The following is a 16,507-nucleotide window of genomic DNA, read 5'->3' as shown; positions in this document are numbered from 1 at the left end:
GGAAGTTCTAAAAACAGTTTGGGCCATGGAGGGGTGTGTGTGTGTCATGCTAAGAGGGAAACTGCCTAAAAAGCGAGAGAGGGCATGGAGATGGAGCATGCCCAGCCCTCAGGATTGTGCCCTGTGCAGCATACTCCAAGAACGCTGTCACTTCCAAGGTGCCCCCTCTCGCCGCCACCCCCGCTCCCCATTCAGGATGCACTCGCAATGCCTCTCGCCCTTGCATGGCTCTTTGCCAAGTGGAAATCGAAACATGGCTTCTTCACCTTTCCTTAGTGACAGACACTGCAGGAGTATTTGCTCCAGTATTCACATAGCAGCAATGGACCCATTCAATGGACCCATTTGCTCCTGGTGCTGTGTGCCTCCCCGTTCCACCCCCACCGCACTCCGTCTTTCCTGTTTTCGAGCACGAAGCAAATTTAGGGCCGTGAAAACACCAAAAAAATAAAGAAAAATAAATGTCAGCTTAGCTGGGACTTTAGATTACTTTCTTAGCAGCTCCCGCTCCTACCAAACTTTATTTTGCATTTAAAAGCCTAAATGGGAAGGGATGTAAACCTCCTAGTTAATTTTAAGGAGAGTGAATCGGAGTGAATCTCTGTCTGCAGTAAATGTGATAGCTCCGACACAGAAATTGAAGCAGTTTTATAGGTTAATTCACACGCTGAAGTGCATCTTAGACTTATTTTATGTTTTCCTGGCCCACATATCATCCGCCAAGGGCTTTTCATCCGAAGAGCAGATTACGAATGCTTTATAGCATCCCTGATTCAAAATGACCAGCAAAGGCAGGGATAAATTCAAGTGAGAGCACCTCCTACTCCAACTAGGGATGTACGAAACTCACCTTTTCGTGGAATCTTTCGCAGTGGGGGGGATGGGGGGAGGCGATCAGGTCCTCCCCCCCAGAATCCTCGATGGCCGGCTCTGCTCCACAGCCAGGCCGCGGAGCAGCTGGCCAGGGCAGTCCGCAGCCGGATTTCCAGCCGCGGACGGGCTGCTGCGGATGCAAATGGTGGCCGCCATAGCGGCCGCCATTTGCATCCAGCCAGGCAGCCGTGATAGGCTATGTAAGAATTTACGTAGCCTATCACGGCTAACCCCCCCCCAAAAAAGCCCAGCATACGCAAATAGCGGCAGCTACAGCGGCCGCCATTTGCGTTCCCTATTTTTCGCCGATTTATCTTACGTAAATATTTACGTAAGATAAAACGGCTAAAAAAAGGCGAATGCAAATAGCGTAGTGGGCGCTATTTGCGTCCCTTTATTTTTCGCCGTTCTAGCCTATGTAAATATTTACATAGGCTAGAACGGCGAAAAATAAAGGGACGCAAATAGCGCCCACTACGCTATTTGCGTTCCCCTTTTTTTCGCCGTTTTATCTTACGTAAATATTTATGTAAGATAAATCAGCGAAAAATAGGGAACGCAAATGGCGGCCGCCGTAGCTGCTGCCATTTGCATACGCTGGGGTTTGGGGGCGGTTAGCTGTGATAGGCTACGTAAATTCTTACGTAACCTATCATGGCTTCAAGGACGGCAATGGCGGCGGCAGTAGCCCGGCCGCAGTCAGCCAGGAGACCAGCCGCCAGAGCCGCCACTGGAACTGCTGCTGCCGCATCCGCCGCATCCACCCCAGTTAAGTGCCATCCCAGGGGAAATCCATGGGGGGGCAGGGGGGCGGGCCGTTCTGCCACGGATTTCGAGGGGCCAAATGCCAGTGCATTTGGCCTCACTGAAATCCGTGGCAGAATTCTCCGCCATCCCTAACTCCAACTATTCAACACTTATGGAAAGCCATCAGTGTGGTGTTTTGTACAGAAGTCTCAGCCTACACTGGGCTTTGCAATCTAATTGCATCTTTGCATTCTGCAAGTATAGATGTGTTATGCCTGGCTGCCACTGGAAATTCCCTGGTGCTCCACCCAAGAATTGTTACAATCTAGAAGGGTGAGGACTAGTTGCCGAGTCCCATTTTCAGGCTCACGTTCCTTCCTGTTACTGCTAATCTCACCTCCCTGAATATGAGGATCACATAAAGTATGTGAACGTGAAACTCCTTCTGTTCCTGGTTTGTACTCCAGGTCATCTCTGCCCCAGTTCCAGGTGGGATCTTCCACACCCTGCATTCTGTTGAACATGTAGCTTGTCCTGATCTCTTGGAATGGCACCCACTGAGGAAGAATTCTCATTGCCTGATTCAGCTGTTGCTTTTCAAAATGGCCCATGTTCCAAGTTTTCTAGGAAGTAGTTGTACCTTGGATTAATGACGCCTTTAGTAATTTTCAGGTCTTTATCTGCTGAGGAACTACCCTACCAATTCTGATACACCCATGAGTAAGTCAGTCATTAAGACCCAAACTTGCTTATATGTGACATGGCTCAAAAAGGCTTGCTTTAAAAGTCAGTGGTGGGAAGGGGGTGGGAAGGGGGGTTGGCTCAAAGAGACTAGAGATGGGCAAGTCCCCCTGCCCCCCACAACTCATAATTGGATCAGCATGCACAGCTATGCCCCACACCCCAAAATCAAGAAATTTCTCAGTTCCAAGCCCAATTATGATTCCATCTGGACCCTGTCATATCCCCAGCACCATCAAGAGTGCAGCAGGATTAGATGGCTCCCCCAATTCTGTCAGTACCCTGAATTCCTCCTACCACCTTTCATTCACTTACCTGCTTGTTGTTCCAGCAGTGAGCAGGAGGAATAAGGGAGGTCTGAAGCTCAAATATTTTGGCCGCCTAATGCAAAGAGAAAACTGGAAAAGACCCTGATGCTGGGAAAGACTGAAGGCAAAAGGAGAAGGGGATGGCAGAGGATGAGATGGCTAGATAGCATCACCGATGCAATGAATATGGACTTGAGCACGCTCCGGGAGACAGCGCAGGACAGGAAGGCCTGGCGTGCTATGGTCCATGGGGTCACGAAGAGTCGGACACGACTGAACAACAACAACCCCCTTCTCCGCTCTGGGAAAGGGAGTCGGGTGGACAAAATTTAGTTATTTCTGTCTTCTTTTGGCAAAACAATGCCAGCATCTAGCATTGGTTTTGCCCCTTTCCCACATCCTCCTTGGCTCCTCCACATCCAGACCCCCTCCATCAGTTGTTTCCCTAAGGTCCTGCTTTCCAGCCCACTGCTGGCTCTTTTCTGCTTCCTTTGAACCACCTGGCTGTTAGCCAGCTTCCCTGCCCGCCCAGGCTTGAAAGTGTGTGAGTATTAGGCCTGGCAAACCTGAGCAAAAGAAGCTGGGAGCTGCATTATTTGGACACAATGCTTCATTGTCTATTGCCTTGACAATGAACTGCAATGGAAGAATATGCAAATATAGTTAAATGACCCCTGCTGGGTCATTCCAAATGTTCCTTTTTTCACACCGTAGCCAGCCACAGGATCCCAGGAAGCATGGTGGCAACAGCCCCCCCCCAGCAACTGGTATTGAGAGGTATATTGACTGTAGATTCAGCTGCATCATGGCAGACCTATCGCTCTAGGAACTTGTCTAATCCTCATTTAAAGCAAGCTAAGCCATAGGTCATCACGACATCCTGTGTCAGTGAATTCCAAAAATTAATTATGGGGTCTTTGAAGAAAGCACTTCTGTCTATTCTCAGACGTAACTAATTCACGTTGCAGAAGCCACCTTTTTTGGAGCAGAATTCAGATGCTGATTTGACTTGAGGTGTTCATTTCCTTAAGCTTTCTCTTCTTCCCTGTACACACTACACCCCCACCCCCACCCCCTGGTATTTCAGTTCATTAAGGCAAATCACTTTGCAGCTGCTGACCTTTGCTTGTATCGATCCTGCCGAGGTGGAACGGATAGAGAGAGCCACTTGTTACAGTGAATTCCACGGGCCAAGCAGCGCAGATCTGCACAGATAACTTGTCCAGAGAACCAGGTTTAGCTTTGTGACATCCAGCCCATTCTTGACAAGATCCAGTTGCATCAGGTCCATGGAGCAGAAAGAGAAGGTGGCCAGGGAACATACTTTGTTAAGCCCAAAGTTCCTGCCAGTTAGGGATGTACGAATTGTGTACCTTAGTGCCGCTTGACTTCCGCGGTTTGCAGCCAGTGCTCCATTCTGTCCTTAACAAGCCCTCGGAATTCTCCTCTTTTTTTTCCACTCCGAAAATTATGAAGATAAATCTGTACCGAAAACCATAATTCTGGTGCCCAACCGTCTCCGTGAGTCTGCATAACTTCCGTAATAATCGCTACTTTTTGTAAATATTTACTTTTTTTTATTGAAATCCTCCGTCTCCGTTTACTTTCAGCCAAAACACTTCCTCTTCCTAGGGGTTTCCCAAAAGAAGGCTGTCTTAGGTGTGCCCGAGCGATAAACTCTTTGTTTAAAGCAACGCTGTTGGAAAGAGAGAAAAAACCTTTTAAAATGACCATGCCAGTCCAGGACCAGCATGGTCATTTTAAAAGGTTATTTTCTTTCTTTAAAACAGCGTTGCTTTAAACAAAGATTGTGTCGCTCGGGCACACCTAAGACAGCCTTCTTTTGGGAAGCCCCTAGGAAGAGGAAGTGTTTTGGCTGAAAGTAAATGGAGACGGAGAATCTCAGTTTAAAAAGACACCCACAAACAAGGCGGTGAGCACAATTCATTTTTTAAAAAAACTTACATATTTATTATCGGACATACTACACTGCGTTTTTATTTACGAAAATCCCACAACGCTTTGCAGATTTCAAAAAACAAGCCGCATGACTGCTGGCTCCGCAGGACCTCGTGGCGCTGTTCCACCTCAGATTCCGTGGCACGGACTGAAGGGAATTCGATCCCATTTCAGTCCATAGTGGAATTCTCTGACATCCCTACTGCCAGGTTCCTTTAACATATAAACCTGCTGAATTACACAACAGAGGATTAATGTCAATTAAGACAGAGACTGGGAATACAAAGAACACATCTGAACTGCTGAGGTTTGAAATGTGACTATAATACCTAATCCAAACAATACCTGCTTGGTGAATCAAAGCGTGAAGATTAGGGCTGTGTGAATCAACAAAACTCAGGCTTGCCGAAGTTCTTTGAATTCTATCTAAAAACTCATTCCAACTTAAATTCATATCAAATTTCAAGTTTTTTTGTTTTCACATGAAAATCCATGCATATTTTTGTGCATATTTTTCCAAATGTGTACACGTACACAAATGTGTACACAAATTGTGTATGTCTTTGAAATGTATGCATTCTCCTCCCATTCATTAAAGCATATTTGAAGGCATTTTTCAAAAGTGCACATTTTTTCATGCACATTTCTTTCAAATGTATGCATGCTGCCAAAAACTTTGGGCGGGGGCGGGGAGGTCTGCAAATCACATTGCAAGCCTGGAAATCATAGAATCACAGAATCATAGAATAGTAGTCTTGGAAGGGGCCTATGAGACCATCAAGTCCAACCCCCTGCTCATTGCAGGAATCCAAGTCAATGCATTCCCAGCAGATGGCTGTCCGGCTTCATCTTGAAGCTGGACTAGGGAACTGGTTCCATTGTCATATTGCTCTAACAGTCAGGAAGTTTTTCTTGATGTTCAACTAGAATCTGGCCTCCTGTCACTTGAGCCCATGATTTCATGTCCTGCACTCTGGGATGATTGAGAAGAGATTCTGGCCTTTCTCTCTGTGACAACCTTTCAAAGACTTGAAGAGCGCCATCATATCTCCCCTCAGTCTTCCCTTCTCAAGGCTAAACGTGCCCAGTTCTTTCAGTCTCTCCTCATAGGGCTTTGTTTCCAGTCCCCTGATCATCTTTGTTGCCCTCCTCTGAACCCTCTCCAGCTTGTCTGCATCCTTCTTCAAGTGTGGCACCCAGAACTGGACACAGTACTCCAGATGAGGCCTGACCAGTGCTGAGTAGAGGGGAACTAGTACCCCATATGATTTGGAAACTATACTTCTATGAATGCAGCCCAAAAGAGCATTTGCCTTTTTTGCAGCCACATCACATTGTTGGCCCACCTTCAGCTTGTGATCTACCACAATTCCAAGATCCTTCTCGCTTGTAATGCTGTTGAGCCACGTATCGCCCATCTCGTAACTGTGCATTTGGTTTCTTTTTCCTAGGTTCAGAACTTGGGATTTATCCCCATTAAATTCCATTCTGTTGTTTTCTGCCCAGCGCTCCAGCCTATCAAGATCTTTTTGAATTCTGTTTCTGTCTTCCAGGATATTAGCTGTCCCACCCAATTTTGTGTCATCTGCAAATTTGATCAGCATTCCTTGCACCTCCTCCTCCAAGTCATTAATAAAAAATGTTGAAGAGCGCTGGGCCCAGGACTGAGCCCTGTGGTACCCCTCTCGTTACCTCTCCCCAGTTTGAGAAGATCCCATGGATTTGAGTCCGATCGTGTAGCCAACTATGGATCCACCTGAGAGTTGTTTCATCTAGCCCACTTTGAGCTAGTTTGCTCATCAGGAGATCATGGGGCACTTTGTCGAAAGCTTTGCTGAAGTCAAGGTATATTATGTCCACAGCATTCCCACAGTCCACCAGGGAGGTGACCTGATCAAAACGTGAGATCAGGTTTGTCTGGCAGGATTTGTTCTTGAGAAATCCATGTTGGCTTTGAGTAATCACTGCCTTGTTTTCAAGGTGCTTACATACTGATTGCTTTATAATCTGTTCCAGAATTTTCCCAGGGATTGATGTCAAACTGACTGCTCTGTAGTTCCCAGGTTCCTCCTTTTTGCCCTTTTTTGAAGATAGGAACAATATTAGCGCTCCTCCAGTCATCTGGCACTTCACCCATCCTCCATGATTTCTCAAAGATAATAGACAGCGGTTCTGAGAATTCTTCTGCCAGTTCCTTTATTACTCTAGGGTGCAGTCTGGCCCTGGAGATTTGAACTCATTCAAAATAATTCGGTGTTCCTTGACCATATGCCTATCCATCTCAAGCTGCAATCCTGCTCCTTCAGCCTGTACTTCGCCTTTGCCGGGGGGGGGGGGGTCATAGTCCCTCTTTTGGGAGAAGACTGAGCCAAAGTAGGAATTGAGACTTCTGCCTTTTCCTTGTCATCTGTTATCTTTTTGCCATCCTTATTTAATAGTTGAACCACCATGTCTTTCCTCTGCCTTTTACTATGCACGTAGCTGAAGAAAGCCTTTTTGTTGCTTTTAGCATCCCTCGCTAACCTCAGCTCATTCTCAGCTTTAGCCTTCCTGACGCCATCCCTGCAATTCTGTGCTACCTGCCTGTACTCTTCCTTTGTAGCTTGGCCTTCCTTCCACTTGCTGTATGTGTCCTTTTTTGTTTTCAGGTCATCTTTAAGCTTTTTGTGAAGCCACATTGGCTTCTTCTGTTGTTTTCTGGCTTTTCTTCTTGTTGGAATTGTTTGTAACTGTGCCTTGAGAATTTCCTTTTTTAAAAACTCCCACCCATCTTGGACCCCTTTTCTCATTAGAGTCATTTGCCATGGGACCTTACTTATCATTGTTCTGAGTTTATTAAAGTTGGCTTTCCTAAAATCCAGGGTATGCATTTGGCTACTCTCAACGTTTGCTTCTTTTAAAACCAAGAACTCAAGTATAACATGGTAACTTTCCCCCAGCGTTCCCGTAACTGCCAATTTATCCATCTATCAACAATCGATTTGAAGATTTTAGAATATACGTTAAGGAGGAGGCCACCAATTTTGAAAATGTTTTAAGCTTAAGTGTGATGGGACTCAGGGTCCCCCCTCCTGATTGCAGGGCCTCAAAGGAGGTCCTGTATTGTTTGCCAGTGGGAAGATCTGTCCTTTACCGGTAAAGTACAGTGTGAATGATAGACATACAGGTGCTAGATTTGTAAGTATGGCTTTGCTTTGCTGAGAGGGGTTTGCAGGTGTGTTCAGACTAGGATGGATGAAGCTGTCAGTGTCTGTTTCTCCCACACTGGAATTCTTTAAATCTGAATCCTGGATCTGAAGAAAATTGTGAATTTTGGCAAATTCTTATCAAAAACAAACCAAAAGAACATTCTCAGCCATCTGCATCAGTCAAATTCAATAGGTAGAGCTCCTCCCCGCATGGAGAGGGTCATGTTGTACCTGACTGCCATATAGCTGCTGTTAAAGATGGGGAGCCTGACTGAAGAAAAGAGAGGCAACCCAAATTCGGCACTAATATAGCTGAATACACAGGGAATCCTATTCAAAGCTCTCTGTCTGGATGGTCAAAACTGTCAAGTTTGGTTCTCACACATTCGATGTTTTTAAATTTCAAGTTATTTCCATCCTGAATATGAAAACATTTGCAAATTTTTGAAATATTCTTATTAAAAATGAACTGCACCAAAACTATTGTGCATCCCTATTCAAGGCCTAAATGGCTTTGCACCAGGACCCTTAAAGAATTGTCTCCTCCCATAGGAACCTGTCTATCCACCCAGGAGATTCCCTGATAACCATCTGGCTCCCTTCTTAATAGCATTTAGAAAACCCATATGCAAACCAGTGTGTTCCAGCAGGCCTTTGGTCTGGCTGGCCTGTGAATTGTCATCCCCTTGGCTGTTAACAGTTGCTGTTCTCTCTCTCAATCTGTGTGTGTGTGTGTGTGTGTGTGTGTGTGTGTGTGTTTAATCTGCTGTACTGTCTGTGTTTTAATATGTTAATATTTTTGTTTGATTTACATTTTGGTGATGTGAGCCAGCTTGGATGTCCCAGGAATGAGGCTGAAAGGTGGTATATGAATATAATCAATCAATATATCATTAAGCCAATGGGTCTGTTCCCACCCAGTCACCACAGCCAGTTAAAACATTTTGCATGGTTATTTGGATGTGCATAAAGATTCAGGCTTGGCACAAATAACTCTGGTCCCCACTCGGCCATGAAGCTCTATGGGTGACTTTGGGCCAGTCTAACCTACCACACAAGGTTGTTGTGAGGACTAAATGTAGACCGCCCAGACAGCTTTGGCTATTGGGAGGTCTTGGGTTCCTTGCAAGAGGAAAAAGTCAGGATATAAATGTAATAATAAATGAATATCTGATGGCCTCCAAGAGGAAATATCTGGAGAAATAAAGGGAGCTGTTCTGCATATCCTCTACAGCAGTGGCGCTGCAAGAACAGATGAAGAAACTGAGCTGGCCCTTAAACATTCTTGGAGGACGGTCTTGGTCCCAGGGAGGGCATCCCAGAGATATAAGATTGTTTGGATTCCCCGTCGCAAAGCCATAGACCCTCCTACAGCTTTGGGAGGGGGCTCTGGGATCTGATTCCTCCCCTCCCCCTCTCAGCCGCCACAGAAAGAAGTGCTCTGTAGTGGTCAAAGGGGGGGCACTCTGGTGTGAGGACAGGGGAGACAAGAGGCCAGCCTCTGCTGTTCCTTGCAGCCTTTCCAGCCTGGCCCTGGCCCTGGCCGTGCAACTCCGCTCGATGGGCTCAGAGGCCCATTTCTGCAAAAGAGGACAGGTAGGTGCCAATCGCTGGCAGGGCATAGGACGCTCGGGAGCCTCTGAGATCCAAGGCTTCCTTTTAATCCCATAGGATTGCACCCTTAACAGTTTTGGCCCCGTGTTTGATGTCTTCCTTTGCTCAGGATGAGAACCTGTTAGAGATCAAAGCAAAGGAGAGGCCTCCGCCTTAAGGCCTGGCTGAAGGTTAAGGTGGCAGGAGACACTTCTTCTGCTGTAAAACACGTGCCTGGCTACTCTTTACTTTGATTCCAGAGTCTCTGAAGATCAAATATCTTCTCTGAATTACCAGACATGGCCAGATCTGTGCCCCATATTAGAGGTGTAATGGGATTTTGGCCTCAAGTAACTTGGGCGGCTCTCAGCGGGATTCAGTGTTGCCCAGCTGACTCCACTGCCAGACGTGAATTTGTCTGCTGGCTGCAAAGCATTCCCGTCTTCCATTTCATTGAATCTGCCTCAGGAGAGAGCTCCTGCAAGCTGGAAAACATCTCATCTCAGTTAACAGAAAGCGTCCCGAGAGCGGCACGAATCCCATCCCTGCATAGCCTAATTCCTTCCATGTCTATGAAAAGACGTTTGAAGTTTGCTCCGAAACTCTTCTTCTGCCAGCCTGCCAGCATGGCTGCGGCAGTAACCAGTTAAGCCAGCCACATCAGAGTCCCATCTGTGTGAGGAAAAGGAACAAGCAGATGCTTCATTTCTCTAGATACAGTAGTGGTCGCCGCTAACCACAGACGTTACCGCCTGTCACAGCAAACACCTTCCTCCTCGTAGGCCAGGGGTAGGCAACATGTTTGGCCCCTGGACACTGTTGCACATTTGAGCAATTGTCCTGGGCACAGCCATAAAATGGCTGCCATGAGTGGGCACGGCTAGAGATGTGTGAACCAGCAAAACCCACACTTGCTGGAGTTCTCTGAATTCCATCTTGAGTTCGTATCGGACTGCGAGCTTTGTTTTGTTTTTGTATGGAAATCCATCCATGTTTTCATGTGTATTTTTCCAAATGTACATATCAATTGTGCACATCTTTGAAACGTATGCCTTCTTCTGCCATTGAGTAAAATGTTTTTGTGTGCATTTTTCAAAAGTATGCATTTTTTCATGCATATTTTCCACACGGACACATGTTGTCAAATGCATTACTTTGGTTCACAAATCACATTGCAAGCTCAGAAATGTAACGGCTTCGACCACAGATTGCGTCTGAGCCCATGTTTGATCTGGGAGATGCAAACTGGGTAAATTCTGATCAAAAACAAACTGAAACAAATTTCTCATACATCCTTAGGCATAGCTAGTCAAAAAGGGCATAAACGTGCCCAGGGGCCTTCATAGGAAATTAAGACAGCAGCAGCTAGAAGTTCCCATTAAACTTTGAAGCAATCCCAGCTGCCTTTATATATACGTATATATGAAAGATAGAAAGACTAACAACAGAGTATTAAAATATTTATTTTAAGCTAAATATTTCAGTTTCCACCCACATTAGTAGCTGTGCTGTTAACTGCGTATCAGAAGTGGCAGTTTGGAAGGGAAGCCAGAACCTTTTGCTTAAAATATATTTTAAAGCTCTGTTGTTAGTCTTTCTATCTTCCTTATACATTTTACCTTAAGACTGACTGCATCCACAGTGAACGCAGAGCCTACTTCTTGCTTTGCTGTTGTGCCACTTTACACGGATATACATATAAATTAGAAGTAGGATGTCTCAGTGGGCACCAAGGAAGTTGTCTAGGGCCACATTGGTGCCCACAGGCACCATATTGCCTGCCCATGCTGTAAGCAATGGGACTGGGCCCCAAGAAGGAGGCGGAGGTCCTCTGAAGTTTGTGAACACTGAAGGCGTGTGGCTTGTCACTTCATTTCTGTGAGGAGACATCGCACATCCTCTCTTCTTGCCCCCTCCAGCCAGCACAAGCTCAGCTCAGCCGCTGTGCCGCCTTCTCTCATTCCCATCTCCTGCTTGGACACTCCCAATTATTGGAATTAGCTGCCCTTCTCTGTCTCCATAAAGCCACTTCCTCCCAAAGCAAACATTACTTTTTGGTACCGATAAATGTCCCCAAAACCAAGTTCCCAAACAGTCTTTGTGGATGGGAGGGTGGGGAGTTAATTAAACCAATAACATGGAATGGAGAATGATGGGCAATAGCCAGGCCTTTGGGGCAAGGAGCACAATGGCCATCCAATTTGCATTTTCAGTATCCAGCCAGGAAGCAGTTTCAGGGAAGAAGGAAGCGTGGTGTGCTTGAATGAGAGCTTGTTGTTGTTCAGTCGTTAAGTCATCTCCGACTCTTCGTGACCCCATGGACCACCATAGCATGCCAGGCCTTCCTGTCCTCCGCTCTCTCTCGGAGTGTGCTGAAGTTCATATTCATTGCATCGGTGATGCTATCTAGCCATCTCATCCTCTGCCGTCCCCTTCTCCTTTTGCCTTCAATCTTTCCCAGCATCAGGGTCTTTTCCAGGGAATTTTCTCTTCGCATTAGGTGGCCAAAATATTTGAGCTTCAGCTTCAGTATCTGTCCTTCCAATGAGCACTCAGGGTTGATTTCCTTTAGAATGGACTGATTTGACCTCCCTGCAGTCCAGGGAACTCGTAAGAGTCTTCTCCAGCACCACAGTACGAAAGCATCGATTCTTCGGTGCTCAGCCTTCCTTATAGTCCAGCTCTCACAGCCATATGTTGCTACTGGGAAAACCATAGCTTTGATTATACAAACCTTTGTTGGCAAGGTGATGTCTCTGCTTCTTACTATGCTGTCTAGGTTTGCCATAGCTTTCCTCCCAAGGAGCAAGTGTCTTTTAATTTCATGGCTACAGTCACCGTCTGCGGTGATCTTGGAGCCCAACAAAATAAAATCTGTCACTGCTTCCATTTCTTCCCCTTCTATATGCCAGGAAGTGATGGGGCCAGATGCCATGATCTTCGTTTTTTTAATGTTGAGTTTCAAGCCAGCTTTTGCACTCTCCACTTTCACCCTCAACAAGAGGCTCTTTAGATCCTCTTCGCTTTCTGCCATTAGGGTGGTATCGTCTGCGTATCTGAGGTTGTTGATAATTCTCCCGGCAGTCTTAATTCCGACCTGTGATTCATCCAACCCGGCATTTCTCATGATGTATTCTGCACATAAGTTAAATTAGCAGGGCGATGATATACAGCCTTGTACTCCTTTCCCAATTTTGAACCAATCGGTTGTTCCATGTCTGGTTCTTACTGTTGCTTCTTGACCCTCGTACAGGTTTCTCAGGAGACAGGTAAGGTGGTCTGGTACTCCCATCTCTTTAAGAATTTGCCACAGTTTGTTGCGATCCACACAGTCAAAGGCTTTAGCGTAGTCAATGAAGCAGAAATAGACGTTTTTCTGGAATTCTCTTGCTTTCTCCATGATCCAGCGAATGTTGGCGATTTGATCTCTAGTTCCTCTGCCTCTTCGAAATCCAGCTTGTACTTCCAGTAGTTCTTGGTTCACATACTGCTGAAGCCTAGCTTGTAGGATTTTGAGCATAACCTTGCTGGCATGTGAAATGAGCACAATTGTGCGGTAGTTTGAACACTCTTTGGCATTGCCCTTCTTTGGAATTGGAATGTAAACTGACCTTTTCCAGTCTTGTGGCCACTGTTGAGTGTTCCAAATTTGTTGGCTTATTGAGTGCAGCACTTTAACGGCATCATCTTTTAGGATTTTAAATAGCTCAGCTGGAATACTGTCATCTCCGCTAGCTTTGTTGTTACTAATGCTTCCTAAGGCCCACTTGACTTCACTCTTGAGGATGTCCGGCTCCAGTTCAGTGACCGCACTGTCATGGCTATCAGGGACATTCAGATCTTTCCTGTATAGTTCTTCTGTGTATTCTTGCCACCTCTTCTTAATCTCATCTGCTTCTGTTAGGTCCCTGCCTTCTTTGTCCTTTATCATGCCCGTCTTTGCACAAAACATTCCCTTGAGATCTCCGATTTTCTTGAAAAGATCTCTAGTCTTTCCCATTCTATTGTTTTCCTCGATTTCTTTGCATTGTTCATTTAAGAAGGCCTTCTTGTCTCTCCTTGCTATTCTCTGGAAATCTGCATTCAGTTGGATATATCTTCCCCTTTCTCCCTTGCTTTTCGCTTCCCTTCTTTCCTCAGCTACTTGTAAAGCCTCCTCAGACAGCCACTTGGCTTTCTTGCATTTCTTTTTCTTTGGGATGGATTGAGTTGCTGCCTCCTGAACAATGTTATGGACCTCCGTCCATAGTTCCTCAGGCACTCTGTCTATCAGGTCTAATCCCTTAAATCTATTCCTCACCTCCACTGTATATTCATATGGGATATGATTTAGGTCATACCGGAATGGTTTAGTGGTTTTCCCTACGTTCTTCAATTTAAGCCGAAATTTTGCAAGAAGCAGCTCATGATCTGAGCCACAGTCAGCTCCAGGTCTTGTTTTGACTGACTGTATAGAGCTTCTCCATCTTTGGCTGCAAAGGACATAATCAATCTGATTTCGATATTGACCATCTGGTGATGTCTGTTGTGTAGAGTTGCCTCTTCTGCTGTTGGAAAAGAGTGTTTGCTATGATCAGCATGTTCTCTTGGCAAAACTCTATTAGCCTTTGTCCTGCTTCATTTTGTACACCAAGGCCATGCTTGCCTGTTATCCCAGTGATTTCTTGACTTCCTACTTTAGCATTCCAATCCCCTATGATGAAGAGGACATCTTTTTTTGGTGTTGGTTCTAGAAGGTGTTGTAGGTCTTCATAGAACCGATCAACCTCAGCTTCTTCGGTCTCAGTGGTTGGGGCACAGACTTGAATTACTGTGATGTTGAATGGAATCCAATTGCCTTGGATTCGTACTGAGATCATTCTGTCTTTTTTGAGATTGTACCCCAGTACTGCTTTTCCCACCCTTTTATTGACTATGAGTGCTACTCCATTTCTTCTAAGGGATTCTTGCCCACAGTAGTAGATATGATGGTCACCTGAATTAAATTCGCCCATACTTGTCCATTTTAATTCGCAGATGCCCAAGATGTCGATGTTCAATCTTGCCATCTCATGTTTGACCACCTCCAGCTTACCTTGATTCATTGATCTGACATTCCAGGTTCCTAAACAATATTGTTCTTTACAGCATCGGATTTTCTTTTCACCATCAGACACATCCACAGCTGAGTGTCCTTTCAGCTTTGGCCCAGCCGCTTCACTCTTTCTGGCTCTACTTGGAAATTCCCTCTGCTCTTCCCCAGTAGTATATTGGACACCTTCCGACCTGAGGGGTTCACCTTCCAGCGTCATATCTTTCAGCTTTGTGATATGTTCCATGGGGTTTTCTTGGGATGGCGGAGAATTTCTCCACGAATCTTCGGGAGGCCGAGCGCCGAGGCATTCGGCCCCCCGAAAGTGTTGGGGAAATTCTCCGCCAGCCCCCCGCCCCCCCCCCCCGGGATGGGACTTACCGTGGCCGAATGTCCCTCTCGGCGGCGGGTCCCGGCGGCGGTTCGGCGGGGGCGGTGGCCAGTCTCCCGACCGGCTGCCGCCGCCGCCATTACAAAATTAAAAAGTAAACACACACACACACACACCCCGGCCACAAAAGAAAAAGTGGAAAAAAACCCCAAACCCCCATGATAGGCTATGTAATGATTAACGTAGCCTATCACGACTAGATTTCCAAAGTCAGCCGTGATAGGCTACATAAATCGTCACGTAGCCTATCACGGCTGACTTTGGGGGGGGGGGAAGCGCGTACGCAAATGGCGGTGGCCCATGGGCGCCGCCATTTGCGTTCCTTATTTTGGCACGTCTAGTCTACGTAAAGATTCACGTAGACTACGGCGAAAATAAGGGCAACGCAAATAGCGTGCCCTTATTTTCGCCGTAGTCTACGTAAATCTTTACGTAGACTAGACGTGCCAAAATAAGGAACGCAAATGGCGGCGCCCATGGGCCGCTGCCATTTGCGTACGCGCTTTTTTTTTTTCCAAAGTCACCCGTGATAGGCTACGTGACGATTAACGTAGCCTATCACGGCTGCCTTTGGAAATCTAGCCGTGATAGGCTACGTTAATCATTACATAGCCTATCATGGGGGTTTGGGGTTTTTTTCCACTTTTTCTTTTGTGGCTGGGGAGACGGGGCGCTTCTCCCCGGCCTGAATTTCGGCCGGGCAAGGCGGGGCGCCTCCCCCCCCGGCCTGAACTTCGGGGGGAGAAGCGAAGTGCCTCCCCGCCACCGCGAAGCAAGCTGCGGGACAAGGTAAGTCCCTTTCATACATCCCTAGTTCCATGGGGTTTTCTTGGCAAGAATACTGGAGTGGGTTGCCATTTCCTTCTCCAGTGGACCACATTTTTCAGAACTTTCCGCCATGACCTGTCCGTCTTGGGTGGCCCTGCATGGCATAGCTTATGGCTTCACTGAGTTATGCAAGCCCCTTCGCCACAACAAGGCAGTGATCCATGATTGGGTGAATGAGAGCTACCCTGCGGTGAATCCATTTGGACAATGCTGCCCTGGCAACAATTGTACATAAACATTTGATGTGCGTGCAATCAATATTCAGGAAGGCAGAAATGTCCACAAAGCTAATTGTGAAGGTTCCACAACTGTCTCCTATAAATAAGCCATATTTTGTCTTCCTCTTTTGTGCAAAAGTTAGAATTCAGGTACATCAGACATAAGAAGGGAGTAGCTACTTGTGCATGATACCCAGCTTCTCCTACAGCATTCATTGATATATATTTTTCAGGCTTGTTTCATATTCTTTCATTGCAGGTTGTTTTTGAAGGGATCCGTGGCCGAGGCATTGAAGGAGACATTGCCATTGATGACATATCAATTGTGGAAGGGGAATGCACGAAATCAGATTACGTAAACAACCGTAAGCGGACTCCCTCTTGCCCTTTGGTCCATCACCATCTTTCCAGTAGTTTCCCAGCCCAGTCTGCTCAAAAACCTTTGTGTAAGATTTTACTCAAACCTCAAACTCTTTTGACGCAGCACAGTAGCGACATCTGAGCTGCATTCAGGTGAATGACGGTAAACTGCCTCAGGAAATTTTTGCAGTTTATTCACAAGGAGGTGCTTTCCTGGTTACACACTCATT

At 46.2% G+C, this 16,507-nt stretch overlaps 1 protein-coding gene across 2 annotated transcripts in view; it reads left to right on the top strand.

The window, feature by feature from the left end:
• The window catches only part of MDGA2 (MAM domain containing glycosylphosphatidylinositol anchor 2), a 682,071-nt gene that overhangs the window by 659,239 nt on the left and 6,325 nt on the right, over positions 1-16,507 (top strand). For both annotated transcript variants that reach the window (XM_084833668.1, XM_084833657.1), the window contains exon 16: positions 16,177-16,282. In XM_084833668.1, the coding sequence (XP_084689794.1) occupies positions 16,177-16,282 (106 nt within the window). The remainder of the gene's footprint in view (positions 1-16,176; positions 16,283-16,507) is intronic.

This window comes from Heloderma suspectum, chromosome 1, assembly GCF_057233095.1.
Source record: "Heloderma suspectum isolate Gila_16-S chromosome 1, 16-S_ref, whole genome shotgun sequence".
NCBI lineage: Eukaryota > Metazoa > Chordata > Lepidosauria > Squamata > Helodermatidae > Heloderma > Heloderma suspectum.
This window is presented reverse-complemented; position numbering and strand designations above follow the sequence as displayed.